Source organism: Coffea arabica, chromosome 1e (assembly GCF_036785885.1).
Source record: "Coffea arabica cultivar ET-39 chromosome 1e, Coffea Arabica ET-39 HiFi, whole genome shotgun sequence".
In the NCBI taxonomy this organism is placed as follows: Eukaryota; Viridiplantae; Streptophyta; class Magnoliopsida; order Gentianales; family Rubiaceae; genus Coffea; species Coffea arabica.
In genome coordinates, this window is record NC_092311.1 from 38,669,952 (window position 1) to 38,694,188 (window position 24,237).

Below are 24,237 nucleotides of genomic sequence, written 5' to 3' on the forward strand. Positions count from 1 at the left end.
CTGAAAAACAGAGGGGCGGCGGACAAGGATAGAGGAGCCGAAAAAAGACTAAGAAAAAGGGAGGCTAGGGAAAAACAGAGGGCAAGAACAGAGGAAAAATCTGAAGTTGGGGGAGTTTTTCGGGTAGAGAAAGACGAGCGAGAGAGAATGAAAACAACAAAAAGAAACAAAAGAAAACGGAAAAGAAAAACAGAAGGCTTGGTCTGATGAAAGAGGAAAGAAATGAACAAAGATAGGAGGAGCTCTTGAGGGCTGAGGAACAAAAGAAAAGCAGAGGAAGAAGCTTCGGCAGGCAGCAACCAAAGAAAAATAGGGGAAGGGGTTTCGGTAAAAAGGAAAAGAGAGCAAGAGCGGAAAAATCTGGGAATTAAATGAGAGATGGAGCCAGAGAGTAAGCCAAACGAAGGAAGACTAGAAAATTTTCAATCAAGACTCCCTCGTCGGCGTCCATCTCTCCAACAGCGCCGCCGCCAATTTCGTTCCCAATATCAACTTCTCGCCCATGGCCACCGCCATCAGCGGATCTTCACCAAGGAGATGCGTTTGGGGAGAGGGAGCTTCGGCTGCAATAAGAAGAAGAAAAACAGAGCAAAGGGGAAACAAGAAAGAAAGCGATGGCAGCAGCAGCACTTTCCCGGCTTTCCTCCCCTGTTGCCATCCCCGGTACCCTCATGCCAGGAACCAACGCCGCTCATGTCAACCACCACAAGCGCCATCCAGCTGCCTGCCCGAGAGTCGAAACTACCGCTGCCGGAATCGGTCATCACTGCTTGCAAGGCTTCACCGTGAGAGGCCACAGTACAGTAAGGTAACCTTTTCATTTATGTTTCACTCTCCTGTCAAAGTATATTTTCTGTAAGGTTGGCATCTCAATTTTCGCATCGATTGTTCATGGACATTTTCTGTATGTTGATTAAATTGGTTTCTTGTGGGTTTGCTGTAAATTGTGGGGCTGAGTATAGCTTCAATTGAGTAAAAGATTAGTGAAATTTTTTATGCCTCTAACCCGTTCGACGAAATGCTATGCTGAAAATCCCAACCCCAAGCATGTTTCCCGTGAATCTATTATTGCAATTTCTTGCATAATACTCTATGGGTTGATTGGACTGTATTTCTTGGGGTTTCTGATAAAATTTCTGGGCTGATTATAACTTCAATTGAGCAACATTTGGGGAAATTTTTTAATGTCTGTTGGTTGCTCGATGAAATGTCCAACCAAGACTCCAGTTTCAAGAATGAATCGATTTCTGTTTTTGCATAACATTCGGCCATTTCAATGCTTGTTAAAACATGATAGCTGATGGTTAGGCTAAAGGGCCGCTGTTGTCCTTTTGACCTGCAATGGTTTAATACGCATCACTGGGTTGTGTTGATCAAGGGGGGGTTTGAATTTGCTAAAGTGGCTTGTTTACTTCGAATCTGTGTCGTGTGGTTCCTGGGGTGAGTTACAGAAGAAAGAAATGAAAAGAAAGCTGCAAAAGAGCTTCGGCCAAGATGCACAATGATTTCTGATATTTTAATTAACCCCTCACATTTTCCCTTATTCTGCTATGGCCCAAAACTTGGCATAATTGAACTAATTCTGTCCTTTTAAGTTTAATTCTCTGTTTGCATATTTTATGTGACTTTGTGGATAGATTAATTTTTTATTTTAGGTCATAATTGTGGCTAATAATTTTTGTTGATTTAATCATGTTAGGTGCTTGTGAAAAGGTGTTTTGGGTTAAAAGGTTATTTCTACTTGGGTTTAGGGGAGTGGGTTTAATCTTCTTATTTTGGGTTTTTTTGGGTTTGGATTAGAGGATGGAAGCCCACTGGTTTGTTTGATCATAAATAATAGGCTGGCCCATTCCATTTGCCTTGATTTTTGAAATGGGTTTAAGAAGGTTTTGGCCCAAGAGATGAATAAAATGGCCCAATGGCCTGTTGAGTCAAGAAGTCTGATGATGAAATTTCATTCCAGCCCCCTAACTTTCGGATACTTTCACTGTGGCCCTGGATATTTTCAACTTCTTTCAAATTGGTCCTTACTTTAATTGCAAATGAGTCCCTGAACTTTATTTTTCTTTAAATTTTGACCCCAAAGCTTTGTTAATTGTCGCAATCAAGTCCTTCATTGTTTTAATTTCTCGAATGTAGATTGTTTATATGATTTAATTAATTTAATTTCATGATTCATTTTTATCTTTTGTGATTATTTTCTTGATTAAAGTGATGCCTTGATGCTTTTATTATTTTGGAGGATAAATAAGTTGATTTCACTCCATTAGAGCTTCATTTCAAGGGAGGTATAATTTCTTTTATCTTTTTGTGTCTCTCCTATGTGCTCCAAACGTGCTAAGTGAAATACATGTCTACTTTGCTTTCCTAGCCTTTCTTTAATTTCTTTTATTTATGTCATTTACTTTTGCTTTTCATTTAAGTTATTCTTTATGGGGTATGTGTACACCTCTTGGCTTGTAATAGATAGGGTTTGGAGGAGCATTCAATGAAGACTATCGAAGTCATGTGCCTAGCTAGCAAATGTAATAGTTAGGACTTTAATTATCTTATGTGTCTTGCATGCTTAATTACTACGTGTTAATGCTTTGTTAGGGCCTTGCATCTAGTCGAGCATGCTAAATGTTATGTGCTATGTGTTTATAAGTGTTTGGCATGTCTACTCGCTTTCCATAGCCTGAATGAATGTGATGGATGAATGTACGTTTCCACTAGTCCAACGCTAGTCGGAATTCATAGAATGGGCTAGTCCAACGCTAGACCCTTAGGGATTTCCTTTCGTTAGTACACATTTGCATGTTCATTACATGTCATGCATTCTTTTTAGTTTTATCATTTTGCATGCCCCTCGAACCCCTTTTCCCTCCATTTTAGGATTTTTGCATTTCATGCTAGTTATAGGGTTCATTTGCTTGAGAGTCCCCTTAAATATGGGATATAGACGAGTGTGGCTTTTTCTAAGCCTTAGCACGCTTGTATTCCCTCTATAAAAGGGCAAATTGAGTCACGATTTAGGTCTCCCCGTACCCAACATGCATGAATTCCCTAGGCTCATGCATTTTTAATCCACTCTACCATTTTATACCCTCATGACACTTTCATCTTTCCTCCTCATTTTGCACACGTGCACCTTTATGTTGCTTCACTTGCACACGAACACTTTTATCGTCACTTGCACACATGCACTTCATATTATCATTTCACATACCGTACCTTACCCACTCACGTGCACATTTTCATTTACATATTTATTGTCTTTTATTACTTTTTCAAACTCATGTCCTCACATTGCATACATGCATTCCATTCATTTGCATCCCACTCGCATTATTCGTGACTTCTTCAAAGGATTGTTATTGGGCTTCACAATTAATGTGATTGGCACCACTCAACCGTTGAAGAGAAATTTCCCCCAATACCCCTAGGTCTAGGGTTTGCATTCATGTAGCACATCCAAATGTAATAAATTCTTTGGTTAAAACAAGAAAATCTTTGATTAAATCACGAAACTAGCCTTGGCTAGGTCGAAGGGGTGCCTTGGATTTTTATCCTTGCCTTCCCCTTCGTCAAATGTGACTCCCGAACCTTTTTCGCTGGTTTACGTGGACTAGGAGTCGTTTAAAAGGGGTTTCTTACTACTTTTTCCTATTTTTTCTTTAAAAATTCATTTTTGGTGACTTGGTACACCTTAACTCATTACCAAGTGGCGACTCCAAATTTTTATTTCAAAAACCCTTTTTTTTTGGGTCAAATCGTCGCATTCTCAACCCCCCATTTAGACCCATTTTTTCTTTTAAATCACAATTCATTTTCCAATCACAAAAATACATTTTTAAACCATTTATTTATTTATTCAAAAAATGGGGCGCGACAGTCGTTGTGATACCGATGCTGTCTCTGGTACCACTGTACTAGAGTAGGATCGATACCTAGTTGGATCCATGCATGCATGGACAAGCGACATCATCGGCCCAATATTGGTAGTTGGTGGAATGAATGTGCTACTGACGAGAGGATTTTGGACTATTTCCTCCTTCTCGATATAAAGTTCAGCGATGTATGGGACAAGTTCGTTCCAGACATCATACATTATCTCCAGAGTTTCATCATCCACCACTGGAGAGACATTATAAGAAGTACGGCCACAAGGTTGGCGGAGAAATAAATTCAACTTGAACAGCCCCCTATCGACCCCCATGTATTCATAAATTCTATCCACCAGCTCATCATATCCAATTCTATGCCGTAATGAGAATGTACGGTTGGAAGTACGAGGCAAATAACAAATTGACCCATCTTCATAGTGTATTTTACCTCCCCAATAAAGAGATACTCGCAGAGGTCTTTCTATAGACATATCAAAGAAAACAATCCCTATGTTGGAAAAAATAAATTATAATTAGTAGTACAAAACTATGTAAAGTGTATTAATGTAGAAGGTCACCAATTTTTGTAAAGTTTATTAATCTAGTAATTCAATCATTTAAGTACCTATAAACTAATTAAGAATTCGTAGTTACTCAACTACTTATAATAAAAGCAACATATTATATACCACATAAAAAAGAAAGGTTAACAATTATTATTTGTAGTGAAATACAAAATAAGAATGAACAACAATAGTAGTTTATTTTTTTTTCCTATTGATACTACTAATAATTGATTAATCAATTTCTCTATTTTGTTATTATATATTTGAAAAGTTAAATTTCTTAAATGACATGGAATTCAACATTTGGGAAAAAATCTTTTACTCACATACATTTTTTTGTATAAAATAAAGCAATACGAAATTAAGAAATAAACAAATTTTGACTAATCTAGTCTACTTATTTAAACAATTGTTTAAAGAAAAAAAGGAAGAATTTAAAAAGAAAATTAACAAATATGATACATTAAAAGGGGTATATTTTTCCAAACATATCATTCAAGAGGGCAAAATGCCTATTATTATAGTTTAGGGGATAAATTGTAACTGGGTAAATAGTTTATAGGGATTTTTTTGCATTTAACCCTTTATCAAACGAAAAAATTGTAATTTATTATTCCTAATAGATATATATATTTTGAAAAAATTACTTTTTATTATATATATTTTGCAATATATATATATTACACATTGTCATTACTTTTTTTAAAACAAAAATTTGATAGAATCTCCCCTTAAAAGTCTAATTACTTTATTTAATGCTCACAAGAGCTTAGCGAAGGCTTTTATTGTGAAAAATTGGAAGTTTTATGGATGAAATGGAAAATTAAGGTTTCGGTGAGAAGGGGGAAGAGTAAATCTGGAAACGGAGGAACCGAGCCCTCGGTTTCAGACATATTGCCAAAGGATCCGAGCACGGATCGGTTCTTGAAGCCCTCGGATCCCACAAGCCTCGGATCCGTCTCACCAGGAACACAGACGATCCCTCGGATCCGGCCGGGTTTACTTGGATCCGAGCTCGTATCTTATGGATCCGGGGTCGGATTTGTCTGGATTGACTTCGATCTGACCTCGGATCTTACTTCCTCTGCACTAACTGCAGAAAGTGCCATTTGCCAAACTTTTTCTCCCTTTTCCAAACTAATTGTCAGACTAACCATGGCAAGCTAATGCGACTCAAACCGAAAGAACAACAACGATTCATAAATTGCCAAAACATAACAGCCAGCTCAATTCAGCAAAACAAAAATCATGTTGTAACAACAAACAAACTGACAAACAAAAAAAAGAGATAAATTCATACCTCTTATGGCAAATTGGGAGGGAGGGGGGAGATGCACGGATTCCAGACAGCTTGGCAGGAATGGGACAGGTTGGTTTCAGCGGTTTTTTGAATTGGGTTTCAGACTGAGCTTTGTTGCCTTTTTTCTTTGTTGGTTTTTTTCTTTTCCGCAGAACAATAATGCGAGGTACATGACCTCGCATTTCTGAAATGCGAGGTACATACAACTCGCATTTGTGAAATGCGAGGTCATGTACCTCGCATTTCTGAAATGCGAGGTTACCTATTTTTTTTTTATTTTTTTTTTTACTTTCGCTGTTACAAAATTTAAGGACAGTTCGCATTTATCAAATGCGAGCTCAAGGAGCTCGCATTTGATAAATGCGAACACCCCAAAAACAGAAACCAGTACACAAAATACCCCCTTTGTAGAATTTTTTTAAAAATCATAATAATTTTAGAAATTTCTCGTATTTAACTTGAGGTGGTCAAACACTTCATACATATCAACTTTACCAATGGTTTAGTACCCCAGCATAAGCTGGATATCAGTAGTGCTTGACTATGAAAACTATATCCATGAATCTGAGTTCATAATGCATGCCAGATGCACATCAATTTTTACATTTTTAACATCTGTTCATACAAATGCTCCAACCAAAAAAATCAATGTGACCCTTTTTTTTTTTTCTTGAACCAACCAGCATCTATAATATTGCAAACACAAGGGACCACCATCTTATTGAAAAGAGACAAAAATTTCAGCTTTAGCACTTTATTTAACTATTCATTTAGAGTTTAGAATAAATACCATAATTTAGGAAAGGTCGATCGTTCAGTTTCTTCTTTCGCAAGGACGTTTTTCTTCAATGAGATTCTCCACGGATCCACTTTTGCCAATCTTCTAGCCCGCCGATTGTCTGGTTGATAACAGTGAGAATAGCTGAAAAATTCTTAGTTCCGACAGAAACGTGGGCCGCTGTACTTAAACGCTCGGGAGAGCCCGGCACCACAAGGTTGCTAAAGAAAGAGAAAAGAATGAAAAAGTGTCTGGATAGCAAATTATTCTAAATAATATTTTACTTGCATTATAAACACATTTTTAAATCAACTTTTTTATATTCCTAACTATATTTTTATTTTACATACATCATATTACAAAAAGTGCTATATTAATTATTTCAAATAATACTCTATCCAAACTTTCTCCTTTTTTTTTTGTTACAACAAGTTATACTAACGAAGCGTGCTTTTCACGTGACCACTTTCCATATAATTTCATGAGTTTTTTATCAATTGTCCTAAATCGATAAAAATCGACAATGTTCGAGGAATAAATGTGTTTTGGTGAAAGTGAAATTTTGAGGATGAAATTGATCTATCACCCGATTATTAGGGACGAAAAGTGCATTTTTTCCTAGAGCTGGCATCCCACCCTACCCCGCACGTAGGGTTTGCATTTAAAAACATTTATGAACTTCAACTCCATTTTTTGTTTTGCTTATATAATGTGCAGGTCGATGAAAATAGATTAATGGGACTATACTTTACGGGCTGATGATGCATGCAGGATTTCCTCTACTTAATCATCAAGTAGACCAGAAATATTCCCAATCACCAACCGCCTAAAGCGCCACTATTTCAAAGCCTTCACAGCACGCCTTCAGCCTCAATTGTAACATTTTCCAAACCCCAAAAAAAAAAATCACCCCGTCAAAAGCGCCACTTTAGAACACGCCTTAACAATAACACCAAAAAAAAAAACCCTTTGAATCAAAACCGTCACACACTCCGCCATTCCTCTGCAATACCCAAACCCCACTGTCCTCTCCTTCTCCCAGCTGATTCTGACTCACTGAGTTTAACCGAGTTCACCGGGTTTGCAGCCGTTCCAAACCTCCAATTTCACGAGGAAAGAAAAGATGCGAGCTATCCATCGATTCGTGTCGCGTTTCTCCATTAACCGTTGTTCCAAAAATCAACCCACATTCAAAACCCGTATTCCTTTCTCTCTTTCCGAAAAACCCTTCTCTTCAAACCCTCCTTCGAATAACGATAAAAGTACGACTTCCGGTTTGGGCAGCAGCTTCGGCGTTCCTTCCGGCGATGGCGGCGGCGGCGGCGGCAGCAGCGACAACTTGGGGTGGGATAACCCAAGTTCTTCCTCATGGTCTACTGGCCTGACCAAAGAACACTTTGACGGCGAAGTAGTCGGACAGCAGGTGAGCCCTGGATTGGGCCCGAACCCGGCTCGGCCAGAAGGTGGAATGGGAGTCGGAGGCAGTGGTATGGGGCAGGCGCGGTGGACGGATGAGGAGATGATGCGCATTAGGAGGTTACAGGCCGAGAATAGGAAAAGTAGAGCGTTTGTGGAAGGATGGAAGAACAGGATGGTGGAGATGAGTGTCCTGATGAAGCAAGTGAGAGAGCCTGGGGCTCGAGGATCATATTTGAAGGACTCGGAGAAGGCTGAGATGTATCGGAAACATAAGGAGAATCCCGAAGTATATACGGTGGAGAGGCTTGCCAAGGACTACAGGGTTATGAGGCAAAGGGTCCATGCGATTTTATGGCTGAAAGAACAGGAGGAAGAGGAAGAGAAGAAGTTAGGCCACAAGTTGGACGATTCGGTTGAGCTTTTGTTGGATGCATGCCCCGAGTAAGTTAACTACTTTTCATCAGAAATTTCGTAGGAAAAGTAGTCTTTTTATTGATTAATGATGCTGTTAATTGGTTTCGAGAATGTTGAGTTCTACTATGAAATGCTTTGTTGTAACAGTTAGTTTTTTGAGGGGCTTCTACCCAGGACAAGCAATTAGAGGCCTTGTTAATGGCAATTGGAAGAGACTCTCCTGCTGCTAATGCAACTAGGAATTGACACCTTATTATCCTAATTTCTAGTGCCACTTAATTAGGCTATGCATCCGGTTCTGTATTCTTTCTTTCTAACTGATGTTGGAGATTCTGTTGTCATATATTGCTTAGTGTTATGTCATTTATGTGAATTTGGAAGTAGTTTTCTACCATATACAAGGTGTTTTTAGGAAGAGGAGAAGCTATCACCCTATAGTGTTTACTTTATTAGGTTTGAAGTTCTGTGTTTAGATGGTTGATGTTTTGTTTGTCATAATAGTTCTTACTATTGGGTAATAGTTGAGGCTCAGATGTTTGGTTGGAGTTTTGATCTCTATGTTACTGAGGTTGAAGTTTTTTTGGTCATTTCTTGCTTAATATGCTTTGAATTGGGAAGCAGATTCCAGTGCTGGATATAATGTATTTAGGATGAGAAGATATTAAATTATAATATTTTGATACGTGTGCCTTTGTATAGGTGAAATTAGGTAGCAGAAATTGAAGCTTCTTTCTCCTGAATAATGAGCTGTTGGTTTTTGACGGTTCGAGTTGATTAACATTCTTTTAAGAAAATAATGAATGTGCGTGTTAGCAGTTTGCTGCTTGATACTTCTACTTATCAATGTTAGTGAACATTAATTTGCAAGTGGGCCTTCAAAATTTGGAGTGCCATGTTGGATTTAAATCATAGGGAACATTCTAAAATAGGAGATAATTCCCATGCGGTTAAACTTTTTTTTGTGCCATATTATTTGGAGGAAGGATTGGTCTGGTGTGTTCTTACAGAGTCAGAGTTGTCTGGAATGTGCTCAAAAACTAGTTATTAATATTCTGTGTGAACTCTGATTCTTGATGTCAATATTTACTGGCTTTGTGTATTCTAATTTTCTGTGTGAACTCTGGAATGGGCCCAAACCCAACACGGCCCAAAAATTTGTCAGATTGTTTCACTTCCCTGTTTCTTAATGCCATCTTGTGGACTCACATAATTGTCCAACTTTTAGTTGCTTCTTCAGCCATTGGCTGATCTCTGCATAGTTTGCGCTGGTCCTGTCTCTCTGTATTCCTTAGGTTTGATTCATATTTTGAATTACATCACACTGTTAGTGAAACTTTTGAACTGTTATGTCTTTGTTATTAACTTTCTATTGTAAATGGACTTCTGTTCACACAGTTTGACTCCAAGCAATAAAGGAACCAGGCTTCCTTAACTTGACACTGAGATGCTACATGCATTATGAATTTGGATGTTTATTGACTCTGTGAAATGGGAAATGTGGATATGTTTGTTTGGTGTATTTTATTTTTCTCTCTTCGCATACTTTACTTTGCTTCAGATGATCAATGTTGCTTGCATTCCGATGTTTAACTTGCACATTGATTTTCTTGAGGTGCATCATGCACTGTATTGTTTCCGATGCTTGTGTCAAAACTAATGTTAACTGATCCCTATTTTTATCTCATAACAAAATTTTGAAAAGTTATAGAGCTTGCATCTATTCGACTGTCTCGTGTATTTTTCCTCTTTGGTTGTGAAATGGTGCCAACTTTGATTGATCATAGCTGATGAATGACGTCAATAGATTTATCAGTTCACAAGTAATTTCACCTTAACATCTGAGGCTGATATGGTTCTCAGCTCAGATAAACCTAAAAAGGCACAAGATACTGTAATCTAGGTTCATTTGTATGATGGTAAGGAGGAATGTTCCTTCTCATCTTGCTGACAAGAAGTTCAACTTGGTTATATTTTCCATCGTACAATTGTTTTTTGCAAGTCTAAATGATCTTTTCTGAGTCAATTATTTACTTTGCCTGTCCTAATATTGAGTTTGTAACTGCACCTGTTCGGGATTAGAAAAGTCATTTAATAAGTTTGTGGTATGTTTTCTGCTCTTATGTGTTAGTTCTGAAGCTGCTAACCATTAAGTTTCCATGTTTTGCATAAATTTTGTCTGCAGAAGCCTCTGATATCCATGAAAATTCTGGCAGAAGTTCGAAGACTAGAGTTCCTGAAAGTTATACAATTCAGTGGTTTACGTTTTCAAACAATTATCTACAGGATCTTGCTGCTGAGTTTGGTGGATGTTACATTGTTTGGACTGCATGTTATAACATATTTCTGTTGGACTTCACTGTAACCAACTGTTAGTCCACCTGTACTCCCATGTGTTCACAACTTATGTGCTCTGTTGTGCTAATATAAATTTCTTTATGACACTGGTTTTTTAGTTATTTACTCGACATTGTTTACTGCATGATCATCTTTGCCACCAATTCAACGTTCCATGCGAAGATAACTTTTTCTTTGTGGTGTAGTGTGTGATTTCTCTTTATGAAACTGACATGGTTGGCTATCTGTTTTCTTGTTTCCCTAATTCAGAATTTATGGTTCTGCAGATTTTTCAATTCTCATGATAGGGAGTTTCATGTTGCATCTCTTCCTTACAAGCCGGACTTCAAAGTGTTGCCTGAAGGTTGGGATGGCACAACTCGGGACCCTGATGAGGTCCATTATGAAATATCCATGAAGGAAGACGAGATGCTATATCAAGAGTTTCTCCAGAGATTTAACTTCAACAAAATGAAGGTAAGCTTGTAACCTGGTCATCTACCTTGGTAATGGGATACTAGTGTCTGTGATAAAATGAAAAGAAAGGAAAGAGATGTTTTCTGGTCTTGATAGTTGTCAGTTGGACATACCAGAAAGGGAAAGAAGACATTGAAATGGAGGAAATTAGCAAGTCTATGAAACTGTATGCGCATTGGAATGAATCTGCGGTTGCTCATCTTGAAGATGAGTCATGATTGCTTGATCCTTTTGAAGGACCATGCTTTTATTCACTCTTCTTATTCTGCAAGTCTGCATTTCAATCTTAAAATTTTCATTACCTAGAGATTCCTCTTTAAAAGGACCTAAAGTTTGTCCTGATTCTGGTTAATGTTTTTTTTCTTCTTACCAAGTCTGGGTTATTAAGAGAAATTATATAGGTTTGAATCCAGTTTGAATTTGTAGGAAATCAGTAGTAACACCTAATTGGTGGGAGAACTACAAGAATAACGTTTGCTTAGGGGTAATTTGAAGGGAATAACAGTGATTTCTAACAATTTAGAAAAGATTATCTTGTCAGTGCAGCTTCAAGCATGCATTCTTCTACACTTGTAGTTGATAAATTTCGACTTTTCTCGAGTAATTTATTTTGCTTGGATTTTGCAGATGGCTAAGCTGGTGAAATGCCACAAGTATAGCCGGAGGCGGCCATCTGAAGGATGGAACTACACAGTTGAGAAACTAGGTCCACGGGGCAAGCGGGGAAATGGTGGTGGCTGGAAATTTGTCAGCGCCCCAGACGGTTCCACCAGACCTCTAAATGAGTACGAAAAGATGTTTGTGAGGAGAGAGACTCCTCGCAGACGGAGAAGAATTCTTCCGTGATATTGGTTGCAGATGAATGCAAAGTCATCTGATGATTTCAGGAAGCTTAGTTAGTCAATGAGGATGTTCTGGATATCTTCTTTTCTGTATTCATCTTCTCCTGAATTTTGTACCAGCTCATGGAAGCTAATCATGTTTACCACTGCAATCTCTTTGTAGATTATCCTTTCATTCTGCTATACTAGTGACTCTAAGAGCTGTGCAGTGGAAAACAGCATGACATGAGCTCCTCTTTCTCCCTATTTTTTATTGTAACTCATAGTCATTGCCTAACAATTTAGCAGTCCATTTCTGTTGCATGGAAGTGGAGATCCTTTGATCCAGCGGGTACTTGAGGTTTTGGTGATCGGTTTTAATGACTAAATGTCTGCCTATCATTTCTTGGTCTCCAATTTTGCACACCACACGCTACTGCTAGCATTTTCCTTTCATACAGAGACATCCCTTGATGTTTATGGGCCAAAATTCCTTCTGAAATGAGCAAGTGGCTTGGAATTCCAGGAAATACATTGACACAATTGATGCAGAAGCTAGTACAAGTTCCTAGTCTCTAATTCCAGGAATAACAGTAATGAAGAATACTCCTACTACAAGAAATGAGAAATTGTATCGCAATAATGAAATTGAGAAAAAAGAAGAATGCAAGGGAAGATGGACCTTTCCAGACTGATATCTGCCCTTCCTTCTTAGTTCCCACTTATTACATCAAGAACCCCAGAACCTAACTGACGAGTAGTTATCAGAATAAAATAAAAGTACAACCCTTGAAGCTATAGCAAAGGTGGTCATATGAATCATTGGTGCATCAGATGGATATCTATTTGGGATTTCATTTCATGTTTTTATTTGGTTAACGTACTCTGAAATTCAGCTGGTCTAAATTAGTTGATTGGAACTACGCTTGACGTTGCAAAATCTAATGCAGCTCGATCTTCATTTTGGCAAATTGTCATGCTTTTATTCTAACTACTGATCAACTATGCTACTCTCTTTGGAATTGCATGCCTGTCTTGGTTCCTGTTTGATAAAAAAGCCAATTTATTGACAAATTTCCACCAGGATGAAGTGAATATATCCGTTAAAATTTTAAGTTTGTTTTAGAGAAGCCTCTGAATTAAAGGAAAAACTTGTGTGATGCCTTGGAGTCACTTAATCTTGGTCCACGCGGAGTCACTTAAGTTAGATGTAACTTTTGGAGGAATATGAATTAAATCAAGAGTACTGTTAGTGTAGTTACACTAGCAGGATTAATTCATGTTACATAACCCCTGAAATCAAATTTGAAATTTAAATCATACACATATGACATACATCCATAGTTGCCACGGTAAGAAATCATGAAATCATGCACATGTGACATACATCCATAGTTGCTAGAGTAAGAAAATCACTACACTGTCTATACATCATGTAAATATAACATACATCCATAACTACTAAAGTAAGAAAATCACGAGATTATGCATATCTGACATATATTCATAACTGTTAGAGTAAAAAAATCACTACACTATCAGTGCATCATGCACATGTAACATACATCCATAGCTGATATAGTAAAAAAAATCACTACATGCTCATGTAACATATATTCATAGCTACTAGAGTAAAAAAATTACTATACTGTCAGTACATCATGCACATGTAGTCACTATAGTCAAAAAGTCACGAGTAAGAAAATCACCACACTATTAGTGTATAAAAAATTAATCACTATAGTTAGAAAATCACTATTAGTGTACAATTTTTTTTACACTAGTAGGATTAGTTCATGTTACATAACGTTAATTCAAATTTGAAATTTAAATTATACACATATGACATACGTCCATAGTTATTACGGTAAGAAAATCACGAAATCATGTATATGTGACATACATTCATAGGTGCTAGAGTAAGAAAATCACCACACTGTCCGTACATCATGCACATGTGATATACATCCATAACTGTTAGAATAATAAAATCACTACACCATTAGTGCAGCATGCACATGTAATATACATTCATAGCCGATAGAGTAAAAACATCACTACGCACGCATATGACATATATTCATAGCTATTAATGTTAGAGTAAAAATATTATTATAGTGTTAGTGCATCATGTATATACAACATACATCCATACCCGCTATAGTAAGAAAATCAACAAAAATTAATGAATTGAATGGATTTTGTGTATTGGATACAACGAAACTTCCTCCAATTGATATGGATTCTATGTATTAGGAAGGGGGGGGGGGGGGGGATTCCGTTTTTTGTGTAGTCTCACCAATTAGACAACTTTGATTCTCATAATTTAAAAACTCTTTTAAGTAACTCAAAAGTAGAACCAGCCGGTGTGTTGATGCTGCCCAGGATCGAACTGGGGACCTTTAGTGTGTAAGACTAACGTGATAACCACTACACCACAGCATCTGATTGGCCATTCGTTTCTAACATCTGATTGGCCATCCGTTTCTAATATCATTATGAGCACAACCATTTTTCCCTTTCTCAATGTTATCAACAGGTTGAAGTAATCTAATCATAATCTTGTGCTTCCAACGCCTAACTCAATTGGCAAGAAAATTAGCTGAGTAAAAAAAAAAATCTGATGTCTCATCTAAATTTTGTTTTTCGTTGGCCCTTGAATAATTAAAATTATACACTTTAAGAACTTTAAATGACTTTAGGCATAAATTTGATCGGATTTAAGGGGCATTTTGTTCATTTGTAATTGAAGTTTTCAGACTAGCATCAGAAATCCTAAAAAGAGGTGACCCTTCAATTTGTTAAGCACACCATTAGATTTTTTTTTTTACAAATCCTCAAAAAAATTGAGTTTTAACTATAAGAAAAAAAAAACCTTGCACCATGGCTTGCGTACGGTGTTTTTTTCAGCAATTTAAAAGATTCACTGTCAAAATCTTTTGGGTAAAACTTGATTTTCATAGTATTTGTAAAGAAAAATGTAATGGTGTGCTTAAGAAATTGAAAGGTTACCTCTTTTAGGGTTTTTTATTTTGGTCTCGATGCTTCAATTATGAATGCACAAAAATGCCCTTTAAATCTGGCCAAATTTAAACCTAAAATCACCGGAAGTTCTTAAAGTATGTTGTTTCAATTATTCAAGGACCAATCGGAAACAAAATTTAAATGAGGGGATAAAAGTAAACAACATCAATAGTTTTGGAACTCCCGTTTTATCCAAATTAGCTAGGTTACTACGAAGTTACCTCCTCTCCCATTTCTCTTATAAAGTTTGAATAAAAGCATCATTTCCTAAATAAAAAGTGGTATACGTTATCAAATTCAGGTATTTTGTAAATACAATGTCTTATCTACTGTTCTATGATAAAATTGCAATAAATTACTTTAATTCACACGGGTAATGCTCAGTGGTAACACATTGGAGGGGGTTTTGGAACTCAGTGCTCTAAATTTAATTTGTCACTAAAATTGACAATTAGAGTTCTATGTTATCATAGGCATATTTGGATTTACTTCATTTTGGTGTTAAAAAGTATTTACAAATTTTAGATGATTTTTCTAAACCTAAAAATGTTTAAATTTTGTCTTCCAAAGAATATATAGTTTTTTTTTTTGGCAAATTTCCAAGCCTATGTTCTTATTCCGGGAGGACTCAAATTTAAAGAGTTCCAAGGCCATGCTATTAGTATTACTAGTCTTTTTTTTTTTAATCATGCTTTATTTATATATAAGAGATGGATATTTCAAGCTTTTTCACTTGTTTTTCTGCTAATTAAAAGCTACGCATTTATTATAATAGAAAAACGTATAATAAATTAACATATGGAGAAATTGTTGTTAATGTACATTTATTAATTAATTTTACTTTACCCCAGGGCATATATCATATATGTATAGTACTATTTAAACACCAAATAAGCTCTCAAAAAAAAAAAGGAATCAAGAACAAATTGAAATTTATTTTCATGTTGCTAAAAACGGAACAAACTTTTTTGAATTTTCTTGTTATCAAATAAGCTCTCAAAAACAAAAGGAATCAAGAACAAATTGAAATATATTTTCATGTTGCTAAAAAACGGAACAAACATTTTTTAATTTTCTTGTTTCAAGGGGAGCCAAATTGAAATACTTTCACTTATATAGGGGTTCAATCAATCAAAATCAATTTGGAGAGCCAAAATGAAATTTAACCCAATTGCTTTTTCCAATTCCAACCCAAATAGGACCCATATTCCATAAACCGATCTACAACAACAGCCCATATACACATGGATCTAAAACCCGACCCGTCTGGGAATGTTTACTTGAAGGAGAGGAAAACTCTCACATAAACAAATAAAAGTAGTACCCAAATTCATCGGCTTCCAATTTTCACTTTTCATCTTTCATTAATCAAAATCCAGGAAAAAAATTAACGAAAATGGTATGTGATTTTGAGTTTGTTTTTCTTGTCATTAGGTTATTTTAATTTGTTTATTCAATTAATCTTCTGGGAATTGGAAATTTCTGCAGATTGTGGACTCTTCTTCTCCAGCTCCCACTAAGAATAGCTTACTACTCAGTTCGGAAGCCGATTTGCAGAGAACTCAGTAATGTTTTCTCTCGCTTGTTCTCATTTTTTGTATTTATTCATTAATTTGCTGAGTTATAGATTTATTTGTTTAAAGTGGAGGAGATCACTTGTTATCTAGGGTTTTTCTTAATTAAGTAGGGTTTGTGGTTAAAGCAATAAGTTTAGATTTTTTTTTAAAGGTAATAACTTTGGAATTTCTCTGATTTTGAGAGTTTCGTTGTGGGATTCTCATGTATAGGGTGGTTTTTTAGATTAATAATTTTTGTGGGATTTCTTGTATGTTGAATTGAAATTATGGGTTTTTTAAATAGGACACCTTATGTGACTGGGACGTCTGTGATTGCGATTAAGTATAAGGATGGCATTCTTATTGCTGCTGATATGGGAGGTCAGATTACTCACTACATTTTTTTTTAATCTATATATGTTTCTCTGTGTGTCTGTGTGTGTTTATGTGTGTGCGTGCGCGTGCGCGTGCAGTTGTGGCCTGCAGAAGTAGCTTTGTTGTGTGGGTGTGCAATGGATGGACATTAGTGTGTGAATTTGAAGATAAAGCTGTACTTTTTGCAATATGATTGTATACTCCTAGCTTAGCATTGACTTTGGAAGCAAGTTAAGCAAGGAAATAAAAGAGCTGTGGTTGCTGCTTATAACGAATCAAAGTTGATGCTGTGGACCATTGATCTGTAACTTGGATTTTGGGTCTGCTTTTGCGAACATTTTGTATTTTTTTTAGTTGCTCTTATTTACATAGCATTCTAAGATTTGAATAGGGCCGTCAAGTTAGTGTGGCTTTAGAATATTGCTCCAATGAAGTTGTAGAATGACTTGTTTTTATCATGTACACATCTTTTTTGTATTATGTACACATCAGTAGAGAATAAGATTTGGATCTCATTTCTTTTGAGAACCTGTCAATAAGATTTGATATGTGCACTGTCTAATATGTCTTTAAGTATTGTAACTGTTGGAGGTCGATGGAGTCAATTTACTGGACTGATTGAAGTCTTAATAGTAAAAATACAATATTGAAGTGATAATAGACTCCTCTTAAAAGAGGAGTACATAAAGTACAATAAATGTAAACACGAGAAAAAGCAATCAAAAGGACGGGAAATTTAGATTTCAAAAGCTGTTTGGTTAGAAGCTAGATATCATGCTATAACTCCAAGGCAACTGAACAAATTGTTCCAGAGGTGTAAAACACTGTAATGCAATTAATAATCTCGTATCTTGGAAGTATTTCAGCTTAGAAAGATCAAAGAAATCAGCTGTACATTGAAGTTAGGAACACTATCAAAACAAGAAGAAAGCAAGGGGGTGCACGCTTGATAGAAGCAAATTTTGATAGTGAATTTGCAAAGATTTGTTTATGCACATCAGCCATTGTGCTTCATCTGTTAGTAGCTTATCAGATCACATTAACTGAAAACATAGTAATGTTAAATAATAACTAAATCTGCAAAGCAAGATTGGTTGGACAAGTGAACCAGCTCAAACAACTGTCACTGCTAGGAGGACAGGAATAAAAGATGTAAATGAAAATGCTGCTAATGAACCGAAAGAACCTGTTATCATACTTCGCATTTTGGCTACAGAAACTCTTATTTGTCTGTCTTCATATGAAGATTGTTCTGATTTAGTGTAAAGTTGTTCTAGCAAACAATTTAGCAAAGTAATACGATTCTGACACTCAAGTGCAATAATTTCTGTATTGATGGCACGGGGTACCGTGGTGTTTGTTTGTTTTGGAAACTGCTGAGTCTTACGAAAATGTTGTATACTGTAAGGATGAAATATCCTACTCAAGTTGTTGTGTCATGTAATACAACTTTCCCATCTTCAGGCTCTTATGGATCAACCCTTCGTTACAAAAATGTGGAGCGAATAAAGCCAGTAGGAAAACATTCTCTTATCGGGGCAAGTGGAGAAATCAGTGATTTCCAGGAGATTTTGCGTTATCTTGATGAGCTAATGTAAGTGTCTATCCTGGTCTGGTCGAAAGGTTTCAGTTAAGAAACAATGAGTTGGAAGCATTTCCATTTTGCCTTTGCCTGTGTTTTTGTCAATCAGGTTTAGCTAGTAATGCAAATAGTTTGGTTAAAAGCAGTTTTCATTGTAGTAAATCCTTATCATCTCTACTCCTGGCTGCAGGCTAAATGATAGCATGTGGGATGATGGAAATTCCTTGGGCCCTAAAGAGGTTCATAATTATTTAACCCGAGTGATGTACAATCGTCGCAATAAGTTTAATCCTCTGTGGAATTCTCTTATTCTTGGAGGAGTGAAAAATGGACAGAAGTACCTTGGAACGGTAATCCCTAAATTGCATACATAAGTTGTTTAGCAATTACCATTTATTCAGTAGATATCTTCTTGACATATGTGATGGTTCTTCAGGTTAATATGATTGGTGTACATTATGAGGATAATCATGTTGCAACTGGTTTTGGTAATCACCTTGCACGACCCATTCTCAGGGAGGAATGGAATGAAAACTTGACCTTTGAAGAAGGTGTCAAGCTATTGGAGAAGTGCATGCGCGTCCTCCTTTATCGTGATAGATCAGCTGTGAACAAACTCCAGGTATGGTTATTTTTGTGATAGTCTGCAATGATGATAGCTTCTTGATTGTGTGTTTTAACCCATATTATATGCTAGTGTTTTGTATTATTTCCTTTGATACAATTTTATTCTTTTTACTTGGTATATGTTTATATTCAGGCTGGTTTTTCTTCAAGCATCTTTGACAAAGGTTTTGTTATTGGAAAAAAATGGGTAATGTCAAATATTGAGAAGCAGGAATCTTGTCTGTGAAAGAAGTCATCATTACCCAACTTGCTTGTATGACGTTGTTATATTTGAGATACCTTTTCTGGTGCTTAATTTTCCAAATCCTTCTTTATGTTTCATGTATGAAACAAAAAGAAAATAAAATAGTTCTTACTAATGGCAGTTGGGTATCATTCTCCAATTACTGCTCAAAGAATTATTTTCACGGTCAAGAACAGTTACTTTGCTGGTTTTAATTTTTTTTTTAATTATCTTGAATGAGACTTCAGAACATCTGTAACTAGTGTCATTGATTCAAGTCTACATTTCAATATGTTAGTAAAAGAAGAATAGAAAGATTGAAGCAGAGGTGTCTTATAGAAAGAACATCTGTGACTAGCGCACTTCAAAAAGGGTGCTTGGTTTTATGATTCATTCTTTAACCATGATAACCTCAGTTAATGTTTATAGAACTGAAAGGTGGTTTCAGGTAGAAAGGAGTCCATAATCCCATTGTGGGATTAACCTTGATTGGATTTTTCTTTTATAAGTAAAGAAAAGATACCGGTTCAGATTCTACTTTATAGGCTTCAGTACTAAGTGAAACAGAGACTGGATAGAAGCACAGTTTTGGTTTTTTTTTTTTTTAATGCATGTTTTCTTTTTTTTATGCGGGTTTCTTTAAGGGAGGGTGGAACGTGTTGCTATTCTTCTTTAAGGAGCTTTCTGTGAGTTGCTTTTTTTAAACCCTTCTGGAATTGGAAAAACTCTTAGAAGAAAAGGTAGAGGAAGCTGCTTGTCTTTCTGATAGCTTCAGTTTTAAGGTGCAGAATGCATCTGTTCCCTAGTCCTTCTCCGTCCCATTTTTAATTGCAAATATACTTTTCTGAGATGTGAATGCCTAAATTTGTCACACCTTTTCCTCCGACTAGAGTTATATGTCCACTTTTATTTTTAATATTCATGTTTGATTCCATTTGAATGGATTTAAACCTTTTGCTTTCCCTTATATTTGTTTATTGAAACCAGTTTTGGTGCTTCAACTCTTTGACTTGGGGAATTTGCAGATTGCAAAAATCACAGATGAAGGTTTCACAATTTCTCAGCCGTATTCATTGAAGACTCAGTGGAAGTTTAAAGCTTTCGAGAATCCAACAGTCGGTGCTGAGGGCTCATGGTAGTCAGCTCTCTTGGTATGCAAAGGAAATCAGTGTGTTTGGAAATATGCACTTGAAACACGTCCTTTTAATGCCATTTTATGCAGTAGACTTGTGGGTTACAGCTCCCAAACACTATTGTTCTTCTGGCGGACTTATTTGCTTGTGTTTGTCACATGATTTAGAGACATTGATAATGCTCTAGACGGTGATGAATTTGGATTGAGTTTGTACTTCAGTTTGTGAAATCTTGGTTCAATGAAAATTCATGACTGGGAATGGAACCAATCCTTATGCCTCTGCCAAGTCATGACAAACTTGTCACAATCTGCAATACATTCAAAATAGATTCCTGGAACCTTAATGTATTGCAGTCTAGGATAAACAGATTCCAAATGCCTCTTCTTTATATACAGATTTTGTCCCACAATCTGCTAAACCTTTCGTCACTGGAGCGGCAGTTGCTACCTGTAGTTCTTTACTACTAACTGAAGTAGCAGTTGCTTTCATTACCCAAAAAGGGAAGCCGCCATCTTTTCTTTCCTTTTTTTTGTGTTTTTTCCTTTGAGCGAGAAGAAATAGCCATCTACTATGTAGGAAGTCTAAATTGTGGAAAATTGAGAAAGGTTTTCAAAATAATGATTGCGTTGACTGATGATAGTTGTAAGAATTATAGAAGGAATGTATGAACTTGAAAACTAAAAATAATTCTTAGAATGAACTTGTCGAGCTTTAGCTCGGCTCGTCTATTAAACGAGTATAATATAGAACTCGAGCTTGACTTGTTTCTCTCAGTAAACGAGACGAGTCGAGCTCTTATAGAATCGAATCGAGCTCGACTCGCAAGCTATCTGATTCGATTAACAGCTCTAGTTGCGATTCGATTAACAGCTCTAGTTAGTACAAACAAAGTGAATGATGAAAAACTACCAAGCGTAACTGCACCTATTATGTACTTTCTCAACTTCACCGGATTTTGGGAACACAATAAGAAAGAACTTGGATCGGTATAATAATAATACTACCTGTTTTGTTTGCTAGGCTAGTTTGATTTCTTTTTAGTATTACTTTGAAATTCCATGTCACTGTCATATATGATCGACTCTCTTTCATTTTACCGGAGATGCAACTGCAGTTTCGTGAATCATAACCAAATTTGATTTGAGGTAATTTAACATATACGTTACTAAACGAAAGTGAAGATTAATTGAGAGATTGCTCGTTGAGTTTCACAAATCGTACTTAGTTTTTTTTTTTTTTTTTAATGTACGTGCACCCTCAAAGAAAAATGACAGATACGATGCTTACCAGTTGGTTTAAAATTTGTGAAAATTTGAGGTCTCCTCTCAAGAATAACTAATTTTGTTCTATTCTTGTAAGGTATATTTTCGAATCTTGGTTTAAGAAAAGTGCATGAGATTTTAGAACGGAATAAGAAATGGAGGAGACCTCCAACTCAAAGACAAATGGATTATCTTATATTGTATTACGAGTTGAAATCAGAAAATTGAAGGAGTGGATGGTATAAGGTGACGTGTGATTTGCCCATGCACGAGACCGGGAGCAGGTCGAAACTTGGACCCCTGGAATTGGGTTCTTGACATTCTACAAATGGGCCTGGACTTGACAAAAACATGTACTCTCAAACCTGAGTCGCAAATATTCGGCGAGTCCAAAAGCCCATGGAAAAATCAAGCCTATTTATCGACTGAAAATCATTGTTGTTAAACTCGGATCGGACCGGACGGTTCAACCTGTCGAACCGCCAACCGGCCATTCATCCGGTCCGAATTCTTCTAAAAACCCCTTTGTTTAATACTCGGTCAAACCCGATAAAAAATCAGGTTGAACCGTGAATCGTCAAAACCGGCAAGAACCGAATTTATTATTTTTTTAATTTGGCTTTTGTTGAATTTTCAGGTCCCACTAGGGATGCCAATAGGTAGGCATGGCCACGGTTCTAGAACCAACGGTTCTGGTTCTTCAAAGAGGTAGAACCAGAACCGCACCATATAAGATGGTTCTGGTTCCAGAACCGCATAGTTCTAATTTTGGTTCCTTATGGTTCTAGTTCTGGTTTTACGGTTTCGTATGGTTGTATACAATTTTATTTAATTCCTTATCCTTACCAATTTTAATACGAATATAACAATATATTTAAAATTTCAAATAAAATGTAAAAAAATAAATACAAAATAAAGATCATATTTTAATTTTATTATTATTCTACAAAGTAAGAAGTAATAAATAGATAATATAAATTTTATGAAAAGTACATTACATTGTCAAATTAAAAAATACATTACACTATCAAATGGTTAACGTGTGTTGACTTTCTTGAGTTGGACAATCATCAATGTTGCAGATTCCATTTGAAAAAATATTGCAAAAAATATTTTTTTGCTTGCTTGATTTTGAAGATGAGCTACTACCATCAAAACTTGTCATTTGATAGCAAATAAGAAAAAAAAAATTGTAAGTAATAATTTAATACTTACGAATTATAATGATAGATAATAGATGAATAAAAAGAATTAAATAATTAATAAAATATATAGAAAGTCCATAAAATTTAAACTTTCTTAAAACCTATTAAACACAACTAAATTTTTTTGAATTATCTCACTATTTATATTAATTATTTTTAACGGTTCTGGTTCTGCACTTGGGATCCTCGGTTACAAGTTTTCTGTGCCAATTCAATGCCACCTATAGTATTGCGCCAAGTGTCATGTTATTATTTGTACTTTATTTTTTAATAATTCAAATTGATTTGGTTTAACAAAATTTTTCTCTACCTCTACAACTTTGAACCAAAATTAACCAACCGGTCTAATTTCACTTGGGTTCCTTTTGTACGGCAACCACTGGGGAAAAAGAAAAAGATAACCCTGCTACACCGTTCTTGGGCATCCGGCGGTTTTTCGTTTCACATTTTTTTGTTTTTGGAGCAAAAGGTTGGGGGCAGATTTTGAATACCAATAATGTCATCTTGGTCTCTGCAACTATACTTGCAGAAAGTTTGGTCTGAATTGTGGCAGCGTTCCTTTTCCCTACGTCCCCGAGTTAAACTGCATCCCGATCTTCAGATCCTCTGCACTTGCCAGCATTCAGATATCCGTGGAGGCCGAACAGATGAGGACCAAGAATCTGAGCCTCCCAAGAATCTGAGCACTTCCAGGCAATTTTTCTCTTTTTGATTTTGTTCAAAGCAATCAACGATGAAAAGGTTGGACTTTGGAGGCAACGGTGCGGTAGGGTTATCTTTTTCTTTTTTCCCGGTGGTTGCCGTACAAAAGGAACCCAAGTGAAATTAGACCGGTTGGTTAATTTTGGTTCAAAGTTGTAGAGGTAGAGAAAAATTTTGTTAAACCAAATCAATTTGAATTATTAAAAAATAAAATACAAATAATAACAGGACACTTGGCGCAATATTATAGGTGGCATTGAATTGACACAGGAAACTTGTAACCGAGGATCCCAAGTGCTGGTTCTGATTCTATTTTTTAGAGAATCAGAACCGGAACCTTTATTCAAGGTTCTACCACGGTTCTGGTTCCATGATTTTGGTTCCGATTCTGATCCGGTTCCAAACGGTCCGGTTCCGATCCGGTTCCCGATTCCAAATGGAACCATGGTCATGCCTAGCAATAGGGACGGGTGCCCGCGAGCACCCTCCCCACAAGAATAGAAATACCCGCCCCGTCCCGCATAAAAAAAATATATATATATATATATACAAATATATATATATACTAGG

General features: G+C 36.2%; 2 protein-coding genes and 1 non-coding gene across 3 annotated transcripts; 2 read left to right on the plus strand and 1 right to left on the minus strand.

Annotated features, from left to right (window-relative positions):
- The first annotated feature begins 7,484 nt into the window (after positions 1–7,484).
- On the plus strand, positions 7,485–12,179 carry LOC113703213 (protein GAMETE CELL DEFECTIVE 1, mitochondrial). The gene is made up of 3 exons (XM_027224507.2): positions 7,485–8,370; positions 10,965–11,154; positions 11,782–12,179. Exons 1-3 carry the CDS (start codon positions 7,634–7,636, stop codon positions 11,998–12,000), a joined length of 1,146 nt encoding a protein of 381 aa, XP_027080308.1. The 5' UTR covers positions 7,485–7,633; the 3' UTR covers positions 12,001–12,179.
- A 2,168-nt stretch (positions 12,180–14,347) lies between these two features.
- Positions 14,348–14,420, minus strand: TRNAV-UAC (transfer RNA valine (anticodon UAC)). Its single transcript has one exon. It is a non-coding gene; the product is annotated as a tRNA-Val (tRNA).
- A 1,825-nt stretch (positions 14,421–16,245) lies between these two features.
- LOC113703284 (proteasome subunit beta type-4) lies at positions 16,246–20,765 on the plus strand. Its single transcript, XM_027224597.2, has 7 exons — positions 16,246–16,398; positions 16,488–16,564; positions 16,860–16,936; positions 18,395–18,524; positions 18,703–18,862; positions 18,949–19,134; positions 20,388–20,765. The coding sequence occupies exons 1-7, from the start codon at positions 16,396–16,398 to the stop codon at positions 20,499–20,501; spliced, it is 747 nt and encodes a 248-aa protein (XP_027080398.1). The 5' UTR covers positions 16,246–16,395; the 3' UTR covers positions 20,502–20,765.
- Positions 20,766–24,237: the final 3,472 nt, after the last annotated feature.